The 22763-nt window shown below is 55.1% G+C and overlaps 1 protein-coding gene across 1 annotated transcript in view; it reads left to right on the plus strand.

The window, feature by feature from the left end:
* ELL (elongation factor for RNA polymerase II) overlaps positions 1-22763 on the plus strand; it is an 82734-nt gene that overhangs the window by 57434 nt on the left and 2537 nt on the right. The window contains exons 3-11 of the mRNA XM_047776522.1: positions 1232-1353; positions 1691-1854; positions 4703-4977; positions 8950-9074; positions 14904-15000; positions 16509-16983; positions 20917-20983; positions 21145-21316; positions 22421-22465. Of these exons, the coding sequence (XP_047632478.1) occupies positions 1232-1353; positions 1691-1854; positions 4703-4977; positions 8950-9074; positions 14904-15000; positions 16509-16983; positions 20917-20983; positions 21145-21316; positions 22421-22465 (1542 nt within the window). The remainder of the gene's footprint in view (positions 1-1231; positions 1354-1690; positions 1855-4702; positions 4978-8949; positions 9075-14903; positions 15001-16508; positions 16984-20916; positions 20984-21144; positions 21317-22420; positions 22466-22763) is intronic.

Below are 22763 nucleotides of genomic sequence, written 5' to 3' on the forward strand. Positions count from 1 at the left end.
CCTGACCTTCAGTACTGCCCCTCCTGGTTGACCACTTGTGGCTCTGCCTTTTGTGTCTATTTAGCTGTGACAAGCTCCTGTGTTCATGCCCAGGGATTACTTTATGGCACGCCCGTCACCTCTGGTGACAAGGTTCTGGATGCAGGGGCTGGCAGCTGGAATGTGAGGTTTTCCTGTCTGTGTTTTTCAGCTGCCACTGGCCTTCACCCAGTGTTGGCAGAGGGCCAGAGGGTCAGCCTGGAATAAAACAGCCTGAGTGTCCTCCCTGTGCTGATCCCTGTACCTTGGCCAGGACTAGTGCTGTCTGTCTGCAGGCCAGGCCATCTGTTCTCCCTGGGTCCTGTGGCTTTGCCTAGCTAGGCTCCAGCGGTTATATAAACCATGGCACATGCATCCCATGTCACAGTTTACTGGGGGCAAGTGCTACCCATCTCTGAGCTCCTCAGGGCCCAATGCCTGCCTAGTTCACAGACACCCAAGACACTGGCCTGCAGGAGTTGGAGAGAGTGTGGCCAAGCGGGAGTGCCAGAGCAGCTGGACCTCTCAGCATGCCCTGCCCACGACTGATGCCTACTCATCTTATCTTCACCATTGTCCTGGGCCAGATATGCTTTATTTGGTGGGGAAACTGAGTCACAGCCCAGATCGAGGTGGGGTCCCTGCCTCTGGGTATGTCCTGAGTGCTTTGTGTTCCTTAGACTGTGATGCTATTGCTGCTTAGAAACCAGACACACAGAGTTCCCTTCGTGGCTTAGTGGAAACAAATCTGACTAGTATCCATGAGGACGTGGGTTTGATCCCTGTCCTCATTCAGTGGGTTAGGGATCTGGCGTTGCTGTGAGCTGTGGTGTAGGTCGCTGATGTGGCTCGGATTTGGTTGCTGTGGCTGTGGTGTAGGCTGGCAGCAGCAGCTCTGATTCCACCCCTAGCCTGGGAACCTCTATATGCCACAGGTGTGGCCCTGAAAAGACAAAAAAAAAAAAAAAAAAAAAAGCTAGACACAGGCCCACCACTCCCTTACCCCAGCCACTGCATGGGAACCCAGGACCTGTCCTGTGGTGTGAACAGGTCCCAGATCCCAGGAAAACAGAGGTGTGTTTCAAAGGAACACGCCAGCACATCATCACTGTAAGGGGCATGCTGCAGGGATGAGCAGCTGGAGTCCTGTGCTGGCCCACAGGTCCCATCTGTGCTGTGGACCTATTGGTGATGTGTCCCCCTCTCCATGCAGCACATCTCCATCCCCCAGCCTGACTGCCCCACGGAGGCACGGACATTCTCCTTCTACCTCTCCAACATTGGCCGTGACAGCCCCCAGGGCAGCTTCGACTGTATCCAGCAGTACGTCTCCAGGTGAGCCTTGCCCAGGCCGTCCCAGGTCTTCCGATGGGCAGACCCCCTCCTCCGACTTTGGGCACGGCATCTTCCAGCCCCAGTGCCCCTTCTCCCCCTCCTCAGATGAGCTTTCCTGGCTCCTTCAGTATGTCGGCAAAGGCTCAGGTCCTGGCATGCCACTTCTGAGCCAGGGACCTGCATTCCACTGTTTCTTTTGAGTCCTGTGTGCCCTGAAGTAATCCTGTTGCCCAGGTCAGCATCAAACCCTGTTTCCTAGCTGAGAGAGGTGGCCCTGAGACCATCTTTCCCAGTCGTCCTAGGTGTTCATCGTGACTTTTGGCCCCTTTTCTTACAGCCATGGGGATGTTCACCTGGACTGCCTGGGCAGCATCCAGGACAAAATCACAGTGTGTGCCACTGATGACTCCTACCAGAAAGCGCGGCAGAGCCTGGCACAGGCTGAGGAGGAGACGCGGAGTCGAGGTGCCATCGTCATCAAGCCTGGAGGCCGTTACTTGGGTGAGGATCGGGTACCAGGGACTCCACCTGTGGGGGTCTTGTGCCTGCTGGGCAGCTATCAGAGGAGCAGGAGAGACTCAGGGCCCATCCAGACCAAGAGCAGAGTGGTGGGTTGACAGAGGTGTGGCCCCCAGGCAGGATGAGCTGGGTCAGTGTTGGATCAGGAAGGAATATCTTTTCTGGGTGGCCTCTGCTGCCTTCTGAAGCCCAAGATGGCTTAAGGGGCTTAATTAAAAACTCCAGGTCTCGGAGTTCCCGTCGTGGCGCAGTGGTTAACGAATCCGACTAGGAACCATGAGGTTGCGGGTTCGGTCCCTGGCCTTGCTCAGTGGGTTAACGATCCAGCGTTGCCGTGAGCTGTGGTGTAGGTTGCAGACGCGGCTCGGATCCCTTGTTGCTGTGGCCCTGGCGTAGGCCGAGCCACTGCAGCTCCGATTAGACCCCTAGCCTGGGAACCTCCATATGCCGCGGGAGTGGCCAAAGAAATAGCAACAACAATAACAACAACAAAGAAAAAAAGAAAAAAAAAACCTCCAGGTCTTCAAATCTCAGGGCCCTGCCCCCAGGCTGTAGCCTCGGAGACTCCATATCACAGAGACTCACCCTATACAAAGGTGGGTTTTCTGGCTGTCCTTCAGTTACCACCCCTGCCATCACCTGCCCAGATGTCTCCTTCCCAAGGCTGATGTGGCCGGGGCAATGTGCAAATGGCGAGATGCACCCTGTGGTGGGTGGCCTGCTGCTGTATTGGGGCCAGCAAGGGACTGTAGGGTGGTGACCACAAAGGAAACAGTTTGATCTCTGTTCACTGGGAAGGCTCTGGCAGCTCAGTATCTGCATGGAAACTGTTTCTGTGAAGTTGAGATACAGCATTAAAAGTGGGGAGAAAGGAGTTCCCATCGTGGCTCAGTGGTTAATGAATCCAACTAGGAACCATGAGGTTGGGGGTTCGATCCCTGGCTTTGCTCAGTAGGTTAAGGATCTGGCATTGCCATGAGCTGTGGTGTAGGATGCAGACTCAGGTTGGATCTGGCATTGCTGTGGCGCCGGTGTAGGCCAGGGGCTACAGCTCTGATTCAACCCCTAGCCTGGAAACCTCTATATGCCACCAGTGTGGCCCTGAAAAGACCAAAAAAAAAGGGGGGAGGGGGGAATGGTACTTATTTAGAAAATGCCATGATCCTGCTGCAGTCTTTCCATCTCCTGGACTGAGATATAGGGTTCAAGAGTCATTGGAATTCATTGCTAGGCAAGAAGGTCCTGAAAGAGGCATGAAATGGTTTATAAAGGAGGAGAACCGTGATGGCTTTTTGGGTGCTTTCTTCTTTAAGTAAAGTCAAGAGGATTTCGTATTCCTCCAAAGAGTGTGCAGTTTCCCTTGCTTGGCAATGGGATTGGCTCTGAATGAAACCCCAGACGTTGGTGCGGGAATCCATCCTGCCTGTCAGCACTGGGCCCTGGTAGCCATGGCCGTGGCCATGAGTGTCCAGAGAACCTGGGCCCTGGGCTATACGCTGCCCAGATGGATCCAGAAGGGCTTCAACTGACTGCTCTTACCTCAGGATGCAAATGTGGACATCCATGTACATTGTAATGAGTTTTAAGGTCTTTCAGCCAAAAACATGGTTCAAAATTTGTCTTACTGTGCTACTTTGGGTACAGTGGAGGTTTTTGCAGTGGTTTATGTCCTGATGGAAACACTCGTCTCCCAGCCTCTGAAGCCGCAGCTGTACCCTTCCCAACTGTGCCAGGCCTCTCCCCGACCCCGTGTTGGCCTGTCTGATGGGTCATCCTCTGGATACCATGTCTGGCTCCGAGGATTCTAAAAGCACTTCTGGGAGTTCCTGTTGTGGCTTAGTGATAACAGACCTGATGAGTATCCATGAGGATGCAGGTTTGATTCTGGCCTCGCTCAGTGGGTGAAGGATCTGGCGTTGCTGTGAGCTGTGGTGTAGGTTGCAAATGCAGCTCAGATCTGGCATTGCTGTGGCTGTGGTATAGGCCGGCAGCTGTGATTAGACCCCTAGCCTGGGAACCTCCATATGCCGTGGGTGCGGCCTAAAAAAAAAAAAAGTTGTCATGGAGAGCTTTCTGGCCCAAGGATTTAAGATGTGCACTGACCTTGCTCAGTGGTCCTCATTCCCATGGTGGCGGGGGTGCCATCCAGGGTGGAGTTTATGACAGAGTGCAAGTGTCCTCCCTCAAGAGCAGTGCTGGAGGCACAGTGGAGGATACCTTGTACACCTCTGTTTGCACCAGGAGGGTGAGGGGCTCCTCCTTCTGCCACTGGGGGCTCTGAGCACAGCCAGGTCTGTCCAAGGAGCACTTGCTGGGGCCATAGCCAGGGAGTTGCTCACACCCCAGGGTCTCCAGAGCAGCTGCCCAAGGAGCCCTGACCCCTTTAATTTCTCCTTTTTCATAAAAGAGGATAGTGGCTCCTCTGGGGCCAGGATAATGCTATAAAGTGTAGGCTCTGGGGACTCCCTTTTTAACAGCAGCCCTCTCCCCATAGGGGTCAGGTGCTTTGGGTTCCCAAGATAAAGGCTGCCCATTATGAAGCCAGTTAAGGCTCTAAACATGCTTCTGTTTCCTGTATCCCCCACTTCTGAGACTGGGGGGCCCTGCAAGTGCCCACTGAGCTATTTGTACTCAGCAGTGAACACTGAGCAGGTGGGGCTAGACAAGGCTGAATTGCCTTCCCTTTGGCCCTGGTGAGAGTTTGGGGGCTGCTGGCCATTGGCCATTCATGGGCATCCATGTCCTCGCTCAGGAACTTGGCGTCAGCCCCAGGCGGTGGGACATGGCAGCCACCCCCTTCTAGTCCCTAACATCCCGGCTCCTATTGCAGGCAAGAAGGTTCAGTTTCGGAAACCGGCACCAGGGGCAGTGGATGCTGTGCCCTCCCGGAAGCGGGCGACCCCTATCAACCTGGCGAGTGCCATCAAGAAGACCAGCGTTGGCAGCATTAGTGGGGCCAGCGGGGTATCTCAGAGGCCCTTCCGTGACCGAGTGCTGCACCTCCTGGCACTGAGGCCTTACCGGAAGGCGGAGTTGCTGCTGAGGCTGCAGAAGGATGGCCTGGTGCAGGCGGACAAGGACGCACTGGATGGCCTCCTACAACAGGTGTGTGCTTTCCTGGGCTGGGCTGGGAGTGTGGTGCTCATGGGGCCTTCCTCCTCAGCAACTGCTGACACACAGGCAGCAGGCACAGCACGGGGAATCCAAGACTTCAGTTGCATAAGGTTTTTAGAGTTGAATGAAGCCTAGGGAATCCATAATTGGGAGTTGCAAGAGCTTGGGCCTTACAGTCAGGCAGGCGTGTTGCTTACCAGTTGTGGCTCCAGGCAAGGGCTTCATGTCCAGACCGGGAAGCTCTGGACATGAAGCCCCTCTCTTGGGGACATGAACTGAGCAGGTGGGAACGCGCCAGGTGGGGGAGCCTGCTATTAAACGGTCAGGGCTTTGGAGCAAGAGTGGTGGCCCTAGCTGCCTTCCTGAGGTCCTACCCTGGAGGAGGCAGCTTGAGGGCCCCTGGGAAGGTGAGTGGCTGCACTGCATCAGTGAGCCATGTGGATGCTACTTTGCAATGAAGTGGGCATGGGCCACCTCAGAGCACTGCTGTGAGGATGAGCCAGCAGCAGACAGTCATACCAGCATCCCAAGGAGGAGAAGGAGGCAGCCAAGCCCATCCCAGCCCCTCCTGCTTCCTGCCTCATATCCTCTGGGCATGTGGATGGTGCCTTCTGTAGCTGAAAGTACATGCCGTGTCTGAGGATGAATTTCCATTTTACCAAGTTCTTCACCCAGCCTCTTGGCACTCTTCTTCCCTGTTTCCAGTGCAGTCCAAGGCTGGTAACCACACAGCAGTCTGTTAGGAGGAGGTTGATGTGGCTCTTGTCCCCCTGTGCTCTGGCTGGGGTCTTCATGTTACTCATTCCCCCCCAGAGAGTTCAGGGCAAAGGAAAGGAATAAAGAGGGAGAGAGACCTCCTTGACTTTCTCCTGCAGAAAAGACAGAGCTGCACTCTGAGCATGGGTGCAGATCCCATCCGCCCCCCACCGAGGAGAATCCTGTGTCTGAGATGCTCACTGGAACCTCATGTCACCTTCAGGAGCTCCCATGTGCACTTACTGGGTGCCTCTGTGTGGATTTGGCCTCCTGAACCACTGTCTTCCACATAGAGGTTGTACTGGCAAGGACTGAGCAGCAGTAGCAGTGTTCCTCCCTGTAAGCTTAGTTTTTTTTCTTTTTTCTTTTGTGGCCGCCCTGTGGCATATGGAGTTCCCAGGTCAGGAATCAGATCTGAGCCACAGTTGCCACCCAAGCTACAGCTGCGGCAGCACTGGATCCTTAACCCACTGTGCTGGCTGAGGATCAAACTTGTGTCCCAGTACTTCTAAGACTGTTGCCAGTCCAGTGGCACCACAGCAGGAACTCCCTCCCTGCAAGCCCAGGGCCTATTAGAAGATAGATACATAGCTCTTTAGCCCAGAAGTTGTCTTTGGCACAGGGGTTTTCCAAAGCATCCAGAAAGATCCAGAACCAGGAATGACATTCCCAGGATGCTTGTTGTTTCTTTGGAAAGTCACATGCATTGGCCTTGTCCTTGGGAAATTGGAGGAAGCACGTGGGAGGCCCTTCCCCTGGGCTGGGGGCTATGCAGAGCCTCCTCCTGCAGCATGTGGTGACCGAGGCAGGGCTGAGGGGAGCTTAACAGAGTCATCAGATGTGAACCAGGACTGAAGACAAGGCTGGGAGCCACGCCTGCCCCTGGGTGTTCCCCCAGCCCGAATTGCTGTCCAGCCCAGCCCTCAGCCCCTGGTGTAGTGTTTTTAGAACTGCCCTCGCTGCTGCCCTCCTCTTGTTCTGTTTATGCCCAGAATAAAAAGCATACAATTCCATCAAATGCAGGATGTGAACCTTAGCTGACTGAGCACCTGGTTACAGCTGAGATTTATCCGCTCAGCTGCTCTCAGAGGCAGCAGGGATGTCAGGCTCAGTTCTCTGATGAGAGAGCTCCGATCTGGTGGGGCCAACTTGCTTCTGCCTGGGGCACCGGCTCCATCTTTAACCCTTGGGAGCTTGTTGCTCCCAGTCCTTTGCTGAGATCAGAGAAGCACTGTGCTGGACTCTGGCTTCTCCCGTCAACTTGGGCTTGGCAACTCCTGGGGTCGGCCTGGCCTGGGTCTCCAGGCATCCTCCTTGTGCCTGCTCTCATTTCTTTTTTTTTTTTGTCTTTTTTTTTGTCTTTTTTTTTTTGTTGTTGTTGTTGTTGCTATTTCTTGGGCCGCTCCCGCGGCATATGGAGGTTCCCAGGCTAGGGGTTGAATCGGAGCTGTAGCCACTGGCCTACGCCAGAGCCACAGCAACGCGGGATCCGAGCCGCGTCTGCAACCTACACCACAGCTCACGGCAACGCCGGATCGTTAACCCACTGAGCAAGGCCAGGGACCGAACCCGCAACCTCATGGTTCCTAGTCGGATTCGTTAACCACTGCGCCACGATGGGAACTCCTGCTCTCATTTCTCCTAAAATCTGTCCATCTGTCTTGTGCTTCTGTTTACTACCCAACTTGTTCTCTCCAGCAATTGTGGGGGTGGGGGGACAGCAGAACCCCACCAGCTTGATAGGAAGATGTCAGGGGCTATGCCTCACCCAGGATGCTTATTTCCAGCCCCCTTAAGTGTCCAGGGATTCTGATTACCAGGGACACTGATGCATTCAAAGGCCGCTTTTCATTTCCTTCTGTGAGAACATCCAAAACAAAGACCTCAGGCCTTCCACCTTCACAGTGGGAGTGTTGATGGGTGGGTGGCTCTTTTGGAGAGCATTTCAGCAGAACATATCAAGAGCCATAAAAATGTTCAGAGCCTTTGACCCACTAATCCCACTTCTGGGAAGCTGGCCGAAGAAAACCATCACCAGCATGGAAAAACCTGCACAAATGACATCTGTTTATGCTACAGAGAAACTGGAAACGGCATCAGTGTCCAACAAAGGAGAAAGTTTGAGTAAATCACAGTGCGGCCCCTTGATGGAATATTACTCAACCATTAAAAAATGTTCCTTGTGGAAACCGCTGTGACGTGGAGTCCTTGTAATCTCAGTAATAGCGAGAAACAGTGGCTGCCGTGCCAGCCACACAGCTGCACACGCATGTTTTCTGGAGACCGCAGTGCCCGGTGAGAGACTCAGCGAAGTGCCCACTTCAGGTCAGGGGCCTGAACTCCATCAGACACTCTAAGGCAAATATTTTAAATCCTTCTTTGCCAAGAGTCTTGGAGAGAAGCTCTGCTTTTGTTAACCAGTAGCAGCAGGGCTGGCTGGTTGCAGGGATGGCGGGCTCAGCCTGGCCCCTGGAGGGCACTCCTCACCCAGCACCTTAGGCTCAGCCACCTCTGCCACAGGAGCTGCAGATCCGAGAGGGAGTGTCTCAGTCCCTCCAGGCTGCTGTAACAGTACCATAGGCTGTGTGGCTTATACAGAACAGACATACACAGCTTTGGAGGCTGGAAAGTCAGTGATCAAGGCAGATAGGGTGTCTGGTGAGGGCCTGCTTCCTGGTTCCTAGACAGCTATCTTCTCACTGTGTCATCACAGAGTAGAAGGGGTGAGGGGGCTCTCTGGAGCCTCTTTTATAAAGACACTAACCCTGTCATGGTGGCTCCACCCTCATGACCTAATCACTCCCAAAGGTGCCCACCTCCTAATACCATCCCCTTAGGTTAAGGATGTTAAGATTTAACATGTATTTTGGGAGGACAAAAGCATTCAGTCCATAGTGGGTGGAGGGGCTGGTGATGGGATCTTGGGAGTGTGGATGGCAGCCTCCCCTCCCCTGCCTTTTGGAGCCAGCCTGGCCTCCAGCAGCTGTAAGGCACGTGCATCTGAACCTGCTGCCTTGACCCTTCTGCATACCAAGGGTCACTGACCTGATGTGCACAGAGCTGGGGGATGAGGTGTCAGCTCAGGGCGGGAGCCTACTATTCTCTTTCTTCTTTCCTGTCTGTCTCCACCTCCCCTGCATCAAATGCTTTCAGGAACGTCTACCTCTCTTGGGCTTCACATGAGGTGACACTGGCTCTGTCTTGCAGGTGGCCAACGTGAATGCCAAGGATGGCACGTGGACACTGAAGGACTGTGTGTACAAGGATGTGCAGAAGGACTGGCCCGGTTACTCGGAGGGGGACCAGCAGTTGCTGAAGCGGATGCTCATCCGGTAACACTGCCTCCCCACCCCCTGGGCCTAGGGAAGATGTCATCCTAAGGAGGCTGGGGCCTCATCTTGCCCTGAAGGCAACAGGGCTGGCAGGCAGAATGGAGGGACCTCTAGAGACTGCGATGGTGGCCCATAGCCACCTCTGTGGGTGAAAGGCCAGTCCTTGGTGAGCGGGGTGGAGGGCATGAGTTGCTGTCTTAAACACCAGAGTGCCAGCACAGAAGGCCTCTGTCTACCCAGCCCGTTCCTGCTGCTCCCTCCTTCTCTTCCTGACAAGCTTCCTTCCAAAACCTGCACATCTGCATAGGCTTCTGCTGCAGGCCAGGCTCCTTCTTAAAAAGAACATGAAGCAAAGAGAAACAAGAGCGAAACAAAACTCCCTGAAGACACAATTAAGCAGCATTAATTAAACACATCCCCTCTCTGATTAATTGGGACCTGCGGTCAGGAGTGGCCGTGGTGGCTCAGGGGAGAAGTGGTTAAGTAGGCCCCTGGCTCAGGCAGGCAGTTAATGATTTCCTTCTCAGTTGATGCCTGGCTTGGGAGCACTGGCTGCGAAGCGCCTGTTCGGAGCAGCTTGATATGCTAATTAGTCCTTAAGTGATCTCTCAGGGACTTGGAGCTATTTATGACGTTTTTTGGGGTTTTTTTAAGTTTAGCTCATTTTTATTTTCATTTTTTGAATTTTTGTCTTTTTGCTTTTTCTAGGGGCACTCCTGCAGCATATGGAGGTTTCCAGGGTAGGGGTCCAATCAGAGCTGTAGCCGCTGGCCTACGCCACAGCCACAGCAAAGCCAGTTCCGAGCCGTGTCTGCAACCTACACCACAGCTCATGGCAATGCCGGATCCTTAACCCACCAAGCAAGGCCAGGGATCAAACCCGCAACCTCATGGTTCCTAGTTGGATTCGTTAACCACTGAGCCACGACGGGAACTCCAAGTTTAGCTCTTTAAAGCAGTAACTGCATCTGGGAAGCCGAGCCAAGTTGGGGCCCCTCTAGGTGAACCCTGAGTTCCTCTTTGGCCCTGTTGGGGGCATTCACCTGCTGTGCCAGGGTTACTGCTCTGGCTGTTGGGAAGTCTCTGGGTGCACAGGGAGGCTGAGAAGAGATGGTCCCCCTCAAGTCCCCTGTCTGGGGGTGCTCTGTTGCCCCAGCAAAACACATCTCAGGTAGGCGCTATCACCTCCTGCTGCAGGTGTTTCCATCTATGAAGTGCTTTGAGGTGAGGGGCACATGGGGCACTGTGAGGCTGTTCCTACATGCCCTTCCTTCAGAGCTCTCTCTTAGTGCCCACTGAGCTCAGACCCCGTGGGCCTTGGCCTCTTGGAGCTCCTGGGAAGCAGCATGGCCAAGAGCAAGCAGCCTGTGTGCATGTGGGTGGGTGTAGTCTGTACTAAACAGTGCCTGAGCTGAATCTTGAGGGGAGGGGTGTCAGGTGGAAAGTTCCTAGGGATGTGAGTGCTGGAGCTCAGTACAATGCCAGGCTCATGTTTCCTCCTCAGTTTTGCTCTGGGCCATCTCTGAGCTCTTCTCTCTGTCTGCATGGGCCGGCCGTGGTATTGGCATTGCCCAAAACTGCCCAGGACGCTGACAGCACCAGCTGCTCTTGGAAGCTTGAACTGATTGACGTGCAGAGGTCAGGGTCAACATCCCTGACACCTGCAACCACAGAGAAGGCTATCACAAGCTTCCCTCTGCACAGCTTTTTTTTTTCTTGTTTAGGTTCCCTCCCTGAAGAAAGCACCATTGATGGCAGCTCTTGAAGCTGTGGCCTCGTGGGAAGAAGGAAAAAAATGGTCTTGCATGATTCTTTTGTTAGAGGCAGGGAGTGGGGACCAGTGTCACCCTAGGGACTGCAGCTTGCTCTAAACTCATACCTGAGTTAAGCACGCTCCTGCTTCCAGGGTCTGCCTGGGCCCCTGTGACTTTGCTCTGCACAGACACCCACTCCCAGCATCTCAGCTGTTTACTTGGATACTTCCTCTGCTTTTAGTGTCCACGTCCGTGTCTGTGTCCGTGTGTCCATGTGTGTGTGTAGCTGCTCAGGCCTGGCCTGTCCTAGGCGGAGTCACTGAACATCTTGGTACCATCTCACACACATCTTGCTTTCCTGGGAATTGGTAACTGCTTGGCTGTGTTGTTACTTTCTCTGTTCAGTGTTCTCTGTCCTTCATGCTCAGCCCCAGGCTTCCTCTCGTTGTCCCTCTGTCTTGCCACTTTCAAGGGATCTGGGGTTCCACAGGTTCCCCTGGGAGTGGCCCCCCTCCCTTGCTGGTCCTCCTGTTCCTGGGTCTGTGATTCTGCCCTGATCTGGAAGGGACGCAGCATTTGGAGCCTCTCTGAGGAGAGGGCATTGAGGGGTCCATTCACCGCATCTTCATACCTGCATGGCCATCTCACTGAGTTGGCAGTTGGCCAAGTCTGATCTTCCAGATCGGAAGGAACTTTTCCTCTACTTTGAAGGCTTGGCCCTGGGGAAGCCTAGAGGTTCCTGACCCAGCCTTGTGTACATCTGCATGGTCACAGAATGGCCTGGCAAGTGCTCTGGGGCAGACACCATGGCCCTCTCTGACTGAAACTTGCCTCGTCCTTCTTCCCCATCCCATGTGTGGTCATGGAGAGGCCTCGCTGTCTTCCCTTGAGCCTCCTCTAATCCTGCCCCTCCGGGCTGGGTTCCTGCACCATCCACTGTTGTCCTCCTCATTGATGGTTTTTTTCTTCTTCTTCTCTATTTTTGGGAGATTTCTTCAACTTCTTCTATCTGTCTCGTTTTTTGCCATCATTTCTAATTCCTAAGCTGTAGCCACCACTCCTGTATATTTCCAAAGCATTTACCCAAAAATGAAACCCCGCATTAGCAGCCCCTTCCCCCTCTATGTTTAACTTTCTCCCTCTCCCAGCCCCTGGCAGCCACCGATCTGTTTCCTGTCTTGATGGATTTGCCTGTTCTGGACATTTCATGTAAATGGGATCATGTACATGTGGTCCTTTGTGTCTGGCTTCTTTCACTCAGTATTGTTTTCAGGGTTCATCCACACAGCACGTGTCAGAGCTTTGTTCCTTTTTAAGGCCAGGTAGTATTCTGTTGTGTGTGGGTATGCCTCCTTTTGTTTATTCATTTATCTGTCAGTGGACACTTGGATTGTTTCCACCTTTTTGTGATTATGACTAGTGCTGCCGCGAACATTCGTGTATGAGGACACAAATATAACTGACATAGATTTCCGGTTCTCTCAGATATATACCAAGGAGTGGAATTGCTGGGCCATGTGGTAATGCTATGTTTAACTTTCTGAAGAACTGCCAAACTCTCTTCCTCATTGGCTGCATCATTTTACATTCACACCAGCAGCCCACAAATATGTTGGTTTTTCCACATCCTTGTCAACTCTCATTAAGTTTCCGTCTTTTAAAAAATTCTAGCCATCGTAGCAGATGTGAAAGTTGGTATCTTATTGTGGTTTTGATTTGTGTCTCCCTGGATGAGGAATGATGTTGAGCATCTTTTCATGTGCTTTTGTGGAGAAAGGTGTATTTTAAGTTCCTTATCTAAGGCTATTATGGCTGGTATTTTTCTTCTTTCTTTCTTTCTTTCTTTTTTTTTAAACTCATGATATCCACAACATTTATTCACAGTATGGCTAGTGTTTTTCTTATAGATTTCATGTTTTCGTCCCCTTGCAGAGTCTCTTTCCTCCCAAAAGCCTTTTCTTGTTTGTCTGTTTTGGGATCTGACATTTGTTGCTGGGAGCCCAGGTGCAGCCCCTTCAGGACTTTCCCAGAGGCAGTTCAGCCTCCTCAGGACAATGCCAATACATCTCCGAATGCCCTGTGGGGCCCTCTATTTCTTTTTCTCCTGAGGCCACATCTCTGGTCCATCCCATGTGGCCCGAGTAGGCTCCTGGCTGTCTGGGCTCCTTTGCTTCTGAACATGCCTTGGGCTCCCTTCCCCGCTGCCCCATAGCAGGCCGGGACTCAGAGCAGGGCTGTGTGGGGACAGCCTGGCAGGGGCCCTCTAAAGCGGTCCCTGAGGTGCCCACCCCAGGCCCATGGGGTTCTGCTGCCTGAGACTCAGTATTCTTGAATCCTATAGGACAGTCACCACTTATACTTTTGCTTTTAGTCTTAAATATCATTGCTCTCTTTTTCCCTTTCTCTTGTATACATTTGTAACAGAGGCTTGAAAAGAGTGGACATAAACACCTGGTTTTGTCTTTAACTGGGCACTCTTCCATGTGGCTGGACAGCAGACTTGCCCTGCTCACCCTTGGCCTCAAGGATTGTGTTGCCCTAAGTGCCTGTGTGTTTTGGGCACTGTCCTTGTGGCTCTTCTTGCATTTCAGGCCATCATGGAGGGGACAGCAGCAGGAGTCTGAAGTATGGCTCTTGGTCAGAGAGATGGGCTCTGCTTGTTGCTAGTAGAGCAGCGCAGACACAGCTCCAGACCTCAGCTCAGCTTCCTTGCAGGGCGTGGCAGTCTCCCCCGACTGCCTGCCCCCCGGCACTATGCATAGCACCAGACCAGCTGCTTGGGTTCCCTTGGGACTCACAGCCTCTGGGAGTACGAGGGACTAATCAAAGAAAGCACCCCCTCCCCCACCCCCCCACCCCCCCACCCCCCACCCCTAGCCAGGTTGACTGTTGGTGCCTTCATTTACCCATCAAGCACTGGGATGTTTCTGTCTGTCTCTCTCTTTTTTTTTTTTTTGGTCTTTTTAGGGCCGCGCCTGCGGTATATGGAGATTCCCAGGCTAGGGATTGAATTGGAGTCATAGCCACCAGCCTACATCACAGCCATAGCAACACCAGACCCGAGTTTCGTCTGTGACCTACATACACCACAGCTCATGGCAGCGCTGGATCCTTAACCCACTGAGCTAAGCCAGGGATTGAACCTGCATCTTCATGGATTCTAGTCAGATTTGTTCCCGCTTGAGCCACAGTGCGAACTTCCCTGGCTACATTGTTGTGCTCAGGTCCCAATGGAGTGGTCTGGGCCCCTGGGATCCCTGGAAGCGCTGTGGTCTAGGCTCCCTGGAAGATGGGTGCTGAATCTGGGAGGCCCTCCTGCAGCAGACCAGGGCATCTCAGTCCTCTTCTGTGTTCTCTGTTTTTGCAACGAGTGTTAGTATTAAGATGAACAGTTTTTTTTTTTGTTTGTTTGTTTGTTTTGTCTTTTTGCTATTTCTTTGGGCTGCTCACACGTCATATGGAGGTTCCCAGGCTAGGGGTCGAATCAGAGCTGTAGCCACTGGCCTACGCCAGAGCCACAGCAACGCGGGATCCAAGCCGCGTCTGCAACCTACACCACAGCTCATGGCAATGCCGGATCGTTAACCCACTGAGCAAGGCCAGGGATCAAACCCGCAACCTCATGGTTCCTAGTCGGATTCGTTAACCACTGCGCCACGATGGGAACTCCAAGATGAACAGTTGTTTTTAAAAGTCGGGGTCTGCACCCCAGTGTCTTCAGCTCTCACAAGGGCACAGCATGGATCTTGGATGTCTGGTCAGTTTTACCTAGGTCCCTGGTCTCCACAGTAATGGGAGTCTAGATGAGTGGGTGATCGTCTGACCCTCCTCTGGGTGTAGGACACCCAGTGGGACGGTCCTTCTGGCAGTGAGGCTGAGGCCCTGGCCACAGGGCCACTGTGGATGCTCCCCAGACAAGATGTGTTCAGGCCACTTGCTGCCTGCCAGGCCCTGGTGTACCCATTGCCCTCAGTTCTGCTCTGGTTTGGCTGGGAGGCAGGCCTTCCCCAAAACACTGGGTATGGGCGGGGCACTGCTGTGGAGCCCTCCAACCTACCCTGCTTTTTCTTTTCAGGAAGCTGTGCCAGCCACAGAGCACAGGTGGCCTCCCTGGAGACCTTGCTGCCAACAGCCCTCCAGGCGACCATGGGAGCTCAGCCTCACCTCCTCAGGTAGGAGTGACAGGTGTGGCTGTGACAGCAGGTCGTGATGAGGGAGGGCAGGTCTCACCCAGAGCCAGTAGGCCTGATCCAAAACCTTGGTGCGGGGAGCCTTTTGGGCCTTCAGCTCAGGGCTGGAAAGTTTTCTTGAATGGGTGAGCAGCTGTCTGGCTTCCGCCAGGCTGGGGATCCTGGGCCTGGGACCTGGGTATGGTTCCTTGGGATACCTGTGGTAGTGCACCTGAGGGCGGGGTGGCTGCCAGACCTCACTGAGCCTTGTGCTTTCTCCGCATGGTGGATGCTGCTGCTTCCTAAGGCTGTTGTAAAATTAAGTGTGTAGCTACAGCCTGGCCAGTGCCCAGGAGGGCTCCATGAGCGGTAGTCGGTAGTCGGGAAGGACTCAGGGTACAGCATCACTGTGGGGGGTTTGGGCTTCAGCAGTACTCCCTTACCCTTGCTTGAGCTGTTGGGGGAAAGCTATCCCCACCCACCTGCACGCTCTGACTTTTGAGTCCCACGTCTCTGGCCCCCACTAGGCCAGCCCTCCTCCTCTCTCCCACCTCCTCTGCCCTGCAGGTACCCTGCCTGGGTCCGTGGCTCCCTGTGCATTCTGTGACTTGGGTCATTGTTGGAGGGAGAGGGCCCCATTTCACTGGCATTCCTACTGCCGCCTTCTGGTCCTGTGCCTGACCGTTCACCCTTTTTCTCCCTTCTGCTTCTTCCCTGGGCCTTGGCCACCTGGTTCAATCCTGGCTCCATTCCTGTGGTCTGTCCTTGCCTCACGGGTCTCAGTCTTCTCATCTGTGAAATGGGGATGAGGCCCGCACCATGTCACCGGCTTGTCATGGGGATACAGGTAGTCAGGGGCCTAGGGGTTATAGTCCTGGCCTGTGGGGCTGCCCTTTGTCACTCAAACTCTGTCACTTTTTCCTTCCTAGGGAAGATGCTGAACACAGGGATGTTTTTTGCTTTCTTCCTTCTTTCTTTTCTTCCTTCACTGCACCTGAGGCATATGGAAGTTCCTGGGCCAGGGATCAAGTCCGAGCCACAGCTCCAACCTGTGCCACAGCTGTGGCAGTGCCAGATCCTAAACTCAGTGTGCTGGGCCAGAGATTGAACCCATCCCTCCATAGAGACAACATCTGATCCTTAACTGCTGCACCGCAGTGGGAGTTCTGAGCACAATGGTGTTTTAGACTAATTCCCAGAGTTGGCCCTTACGGGCTGGAACCAGGTCCACTGACTGCTTCTCCTTCACTCTGGTGGCCTCTGGGCCCAGCTGAGAGCCCCCCTAGGCGGGCCAGCTTTGCTGAGCACTGGACATCCTGGGCCTGGCTGGTGTTCGCGCGCCCCCGTGTGGTCAGAGTGGGCTTTGCATGCAGGCTGTAGGTTTCCTCAGTGCCTGGGACTGCATGGCCTGGTTCAGCTCAAGGTTGGCCTATTGTTGCCCTTCTCTCCCCAGGGGACACTAGTAATGCTGGGCATAGGCTCCCCTCTGAAATTCATTCCCTTCTTCACAGAAACGGCCGCAGCCTTCTGATTTCATTGACCCTCTGGCCAACAAGAAACCCAGGATATCGCACTTCACCCAGAGAGCTCAGCCCACAGTCAATGGGAAGCTGAGCCTGCCCCACAGCCGCGAGGCCCTGCTGCCCACCCCAGGCCCACTGGCTGGCACGGACCCTCATCTGCCCTTGCGGCTGGAGCCCCCACGGGCCCATGACCCCCTGGCTGACGTCAGCAACGACCTGGGCCACAGTGGCCGGGACTGCGAGCATGGGGAAATGGCTGCCCCGGCCCCTACTGCACACCTCAGCCTGCCTCTGCTGACGGACTGTGCCCAGCCCAGCAGGCCCCACGGCAGCTCCTTGCATGGCAAGTCCAAGAAGAAGTCCAAGAAGCACAAAGACAAGGAGAGGGCAGCTGAGGACAGGCACCAGGCCCGGCCGCCAGACCATACGCCAGGCCCTCTTGAAGCCCCGCCGGTCGCCCCGGGTAGGTGCCAAGAAGCAGGCCTACGGCAGGGGGCTCTGCAGGAGGGTGTCTCCAAGAGCTTGAGTGCTGGCCCCCTGTCCACCCTCACTCCACAGTGTGCTGAGGGGCCACACTGCCCTACAAACTCCCCCTTTGGCTCACCCTGCCCGTTAGGCCCCTTGACACTCCACGTCCTCACATCGGCTCATTTGTGAATGCCCTGGCAGTGTTGTTTCCAGAGCCTCCTGCAGTGCTGCTGTGTGCCAGACCAGCCCTGAGGGCCAAGGGCTAAGGCTCCTGGAAGGGGACAACGCAAGGAGAGGAACAAGTGCCAGGCCACAGTGCTGGCTGCAGGGAGGTCCCAGACACTGAGGGGGAATGGGGCGGGGCTGGGGCTCAGGGAAGGCAGTGGGGGACAGGGCCTGACAGGGAGGGGGTGGCAACCACTGGATCACCAGAGGCCTGGTGTCGCCTCTGAGCCAACATTTCCTGTGGAGAAAGGGCTTAGGAGGCAGGACCACAAGGAAGTGGAAGACTGTCCGTAGAACAGCAGGTAGGAAGAGCGAGATCAAGATCTTGCAGCCTGTGGGGAAGCTGGCAGTGGTGAGACCTGGGGTTGCAGCCCCAGGATGAGGGATGCAAGCTGAGCAGGGAAACCTCCATGGGGCCTGGAGCACTGGGGAGGCCCAGGGATAGTGTAGAATGGTGGTGGTAGTGGGGTCATCACCCCCAGAGCCTGGGCTGCCCCAGGCCCCTGAGCTGAGCACCCTTTTGGCTACTATCAACCCCCAAAATAAGAGGCTGCAGATAAGAAAATGGTTTATTTGGGGCCTTAAGAATTATAAATTGGGGAAAACAGATTCAGGTAACTCTGAAAGAGTGATCTGGGGAAAAGAAAGAGTTGGGCTTGTAAAGACAAAAAGCCAGGAGTTTGTTAGAAGTTGTCTAGTGAGAATGGTGATTGACCCTGATGCAATCAGAAAATATTTGTTTTAGGGTAGGGGTCCAATAAGTAGACTGTCATCAGTGTTTTTAGAGTAGGGGTCTGATAAGTAAATAGGCTGTCAGGAGTTTCTGGCAGATGACTTGATCAACTCAGAAGGTCAGATTCCATCCAGGCTTGAGATATGTGCACAAGTCATACTTCCTTAATGGCCTTCCAGCTCCATTTTAAGAGAGCTCTCAGCGATAATGACTCCGTTGTGATTTTCCTTTCACAGAGATGAACCGAATCAGTATGCCATAGCCACAAAGGTTCAGCCACGCCAGCCAGGGGCAAGGGGGCTTCGGCTGCTGCGTGTGGCATTGGGCGTGGGGCAGCCTGGGCTTTCAGTTTATTTTCTTGGGAGGATCCCCAGCAGGGGGCATTCCTGGATCAGGGGTGGAGCCCCTTTCTCCTTAAGGCTTCTTAACTTGTCGCTCAACTATCTTCCGGAAAGGCCTTGCTGGCCCCTCCCTCTGTGGCTGGAGGGCAGGCCCTGGAACTGCAGGGTTGTGGGTTGGTCCAGCAGAGACAGTTCAGTTTCATCAGTCCTCTGGGTTCCCCCAGCCCTGCTGTGGGCTAGGCTTCCCAGTGCACGTGGGAGGGCTGAGGGGAAGAAGGCAGCCAGGTTCCCTGAGCACACACCCTCTGATCCGAGTTCTGCTCCAGGGGACAGGCCCTGAGCGGCCAGGTAGCATATTCTGTCTCACATGGTGGAAGACAGCAAGACCCCGCCTGCTTCTGGTAGGGCCCTGCGGAGGAGGACTGTGGGGCCAGGCATCAGATGGGCCATGAATCGCTGTCCAGGCCAGCCTCACGCAGGGCTCAGATAGCTTTGGATCCTGCCCTGCATGCATCAGCCCCTGGCAGCTTGTCCCCAGGCCAAAGGAAGAAAGTGAGGTTTGGGATCAGGCAAACCAGCGAGTCTAGGTGCCAAGGAAAAAGAAAAGGACAACTGAGGCACCAAAAGCTGGGTCAGGTGTCGGGTGCCCCATCTTAACTGGCCTCTCAGGTGGCTCAAATGATAATGATCATGAGTCGGCACAAGGCCCCCTGCCTCCCAAGCTCCCACTTGACTGCTTCCCTGACCCCCGGCCCAGGCTCACAGGGGGAGTTACCTCCTCCCCTTATCAACAGCACTGTTCTCTGCATTCCCCAAGACTTACTGGAGAGGGTTCCAGGTCAGCACCTGAGGAAGCTTCCTATGGGACAGAGGGACAGGCATCGATTTAACCTACTCTTCTGCATGACACTGTCCCCCTGTGCCCACCCGCGTCCCTGCCCTTGACTTGCTCAGACTGTGAACCCTTCTTATGGCCAAAGGGTGCCTTCCTGGAAAGGCTGGCAGGCTGGGTTGGGGGCTTGGGCTCAGCCAGGCCGAGCTCAAGTCAGCTCTTCCACGGTCCCCTGTGTAGAGACCAGGGCACCCCGACTCAATGGCATTCAAACCTGGGTCCCCGCACCCCCTGCCCCATGAGGGACAGGAGAGGCTAGTGGAGGAGAGGGATGGAGGTGGGAACCGTCTCAGCTGGTACAGGGGCGGCTGGGCTCAGGCAGCCACTGCTGGAGCAGGCATAGGGGCCACAGGGGTTTGCCACCCAACCTGGTTGGGTGCCAGGTTGATCTGAACCCGAGCCTCAAGACAAAACACCCCAGGAAGCCTGCCCTGTATGGGGGGCGGATGGTGGGAGTATGGACCAAACCCTCAGGTTGCGTCCCAGGGAGGCTGTGGCCTCTTCAAAGATGTCACTGGGTGGGGTCGTGGGAGGGTTGTGCTCCACCCACTGTTGGGAATCCTGCCTTGTGCCTGAGGATAAAACACACAAGGGCTCTCTGTGTAAACTGCTGATCTGCTGCAAGGGCTGCTCTCCTCTGAGAGGGACACAAAAATGTGTACTCAGGATATGCTGCTAATGATAAAGTCACTTTTAATGTTGGGACAAAAGGTCATATGGAAGAATTCCCCAGGGGAAAGGACTAGATCATAGGTTTGGGTGACTGAAGCCCCGGCAGAATTTTTTTTTTTCCTTCGCTTTTTAGGGCCGCATCTGTGGCACATGGAGGTTCCCAGCCAGGGGTTGAATCAAAACTGTAGCTGCTGGCCTATGCCACAGCCACAGCAATGCCGTATCCCAGCCACATCTGTGACCTACACCACAGCTCACAGCAACGCCAGATCCCCGACCCACTGATCGAGGCCAGGGATCATACCCACATCCTCATGGATGCTAGTCAGGTTCGTTTCCACTCTGCCACAACGGGCAGAATTCCTCTGGGCAGTCTTTGAACACTGTGGACAGTCTTGTGTTACAGTCCCCAGGCTCTTAAGCCTCCAGCCCAGCCCTGTTCTGGGGTTGACCCTCCTGCAGTTCCAAGTCTGGTGGGAACAACGGGAGGATCTGAGGGACTCAGACCAGGGACCAGAGCCTGCAGGGCTTGCAACTCCATCCTCAGGGAGAGGCTGGGCAGGAGGTTGGGCTTTCCCTGGTGGCTGTCTGTCTTTGTCCTGTAGGGCCAGAGACCTGGATGTCCCAAAGACTCAGTTGACCAGGGGTCACTGGTTTTCAGCTTAGTGGCCTTTTACATGAGGTCAGCGGAGGGAGCAGAGGCTCTGGACAGGTTGCCCAGGCTTTAGCCCTGCAATGAATTTGTCCATCCTTTTGGGGGCCTGCCAGAAACACACCCATGATGCCATCTGGGCTCTGCATGCCTATGCTCTGGAGACACAAACCATGATGACTTGCCACCTCTCCCACGGGCTGAAGGTACTCCCAGCTCCAAGGGGGCCCTGAGGTGGCCAGACAATGCCTGCCCGTGGCTCACGCCTCCTTTGCCCAAGCTGCAGGGCCTCAGCAGCTGTCTCCACACAGCCTCACCTCCACAGCCTTCAGACAACAAAGCATGAATCTTCTGCAGAGCTTGCCGTGGTCACCAAGCTGTGGACTCAGAAGGTGTGCATCTGCTCTTTGTAGGTTTAAATGGGACTTGCAGCAGCTCAAGTGTCCCCACGTCGACCTCGGAGACGCCTGACTACTTGCTGTGAGTACTTCCCTTGCCAGCTGCTCCTCTCCCTCCACACCCCTGCCGTGCAGGTTAGCAAGAGTGAGTGTGTGTGTGTGTGTGTGTGTGTGCCCAGGTTGTTCAAGTGCCCTGGGGCTCTCTGCAGCAGCCCCCTGAGCCCCTCTCCTCTGTCTCCCCAGAAAATACGCCACCATCTCCTCCTCAGAGCAGCGCCAGAGCTACAAGAATGACTTCAATGCCGAGTATAGCGAGTACCGAGACCTGCATGCCCGCATTGAGCAGATCACACGGCGCTTCACGCAGCTTGATGCCCAGCTCCGGCAGCTCTCCCAGGGCTCCGAGGAGTACGAGGTATAGAGCCCCTGGCCATGGCCCTGTCACCGTGCTGCACATCTGACGACCCTGCTTGGTGCTGGCGTCCTTGGACATATTCCGTTGTATTCTGGGCTGAGGGCCCTGCCGGCCTCTCTTTCCCACCCCATGGGTTTAGGGCCGTCCCTGGGGCTCCTCAGCGGTGAGGCCAGTCAGGTGGGGGAGGTGTTTTGGGCAGTGGAGAGGGCCAGGGACCAGTGCGGGTGGGGGGGCAGGCACCCCCACCTCTGAGGGCGCCTCATGCCTGGGGTTCTCTCTACAGCCCACTACCCGCGTCGCAGGAGAATCAGCCCCCCAGGCAGGAGGGAGCAGAGCCAGGCCACATCCCACAGCCCATCAGAGTGGTCAGAGTCACAGTGGGAAGTGGAAAGGGATGGAGGGTCCCTGAGTCTTCCCGTCCCCAACTCTCTTCCTCTGGCCTGGGGCTCCCCAAGCCATTCCATGTGGCAGCTCACTGTAGGGGCTTGGTCACAAGCCCTGGGCCGCCAGCTTCCCCTTTGTGCCACCTTTCAGAGCTGGTTACCTGACTACAGGGCTGGCCCTGATTCTTCAGGGTGTCGAGGTCTGTCTCCCCTGGTGGTTTCCAGAGGAGACTGCCAGTGACTGGAAGAGGAGTGGGGTTCTGAGGGTCTAGGACAGACAAGCCCCTAGGGCATCCCTGTCCTCCTTTCTCCCTGCAGCCGCCACAAGGACACTCCCTGGGTGCTGGGGGCCTCTCTGCTTGGCCTTGCACAGTGGACAGGCCAGCTGGGTGTGAGAGAAGGAGACCATAATGCCTGCTCTTTGCTTCCTGCCAGGGCTCTGACCAGTCTGCCCCTCCCACCATGCGTCCTCATACCTGTCCCTGAGACTGGGCCCCTGCCCCTCGCTCCCCTGGCCCAGCTTCCTCCCCCACCTCCTGCCTTGCTCATCCCCCAGCCTGCCCCTCCTCTGTACTCCCTCACGCCATCACGCCATGCTGAGGCCATTGTCCCCAAGCAGGCGGTGACTGTACAGGTCATAGGTTATCAGGGAGAAGGGGCAGTAGGTTGGGGTGTCCTGCAAGTGATGCATTGTTCGTTTTCTCCTTTGTTTTTCCTCCAGACTACTCGTGGGCAGATTTTGCAGGAATATCGAAAAATCAAAAAGGTGAGTCTCCATTGTAGGGGTAGGGTGGGATGGGGTGGGGTCAGAAGCAGCAGTTTCAAGGGGAGTGGCTCCAAAGTTTGGGAGAGGGAGAGAGGAAGAGAGGAAGGGCGGGCCGGCCTCGCTGGGCTGCTCTCAGCCCTCAGAGTAGCCCCTGCCCCTGTTTATAGCTGAGAAGCTGAGCCTGTCCTCTGAGCTTGGGCACACTCCCTCACTGGGTATCCTGGCACCCTCCTGGCTCTGCCACTGCTTGGCGGGTGCAGCCCCGAGGCCCTTTCCAACACCTCAAAGGGCCAGGGGA

The sequence above is a fragment of the Phacochoerus africanus genome, chromosome 4, assembly GCF_016906955.1.
Source record: "Phacochoerus africanus isolate WHEZ1 chromosome 4, ROS_Pafr_v1, whole genome shotgun sequence".
NCBI classification, from domain to species: domain Eukaryota; kingdom Metazoa; phylum Chordata; class Mammalia; order Artiodactyla; family Suidae; genus Phacochoerus; species Phacochoerus africanus.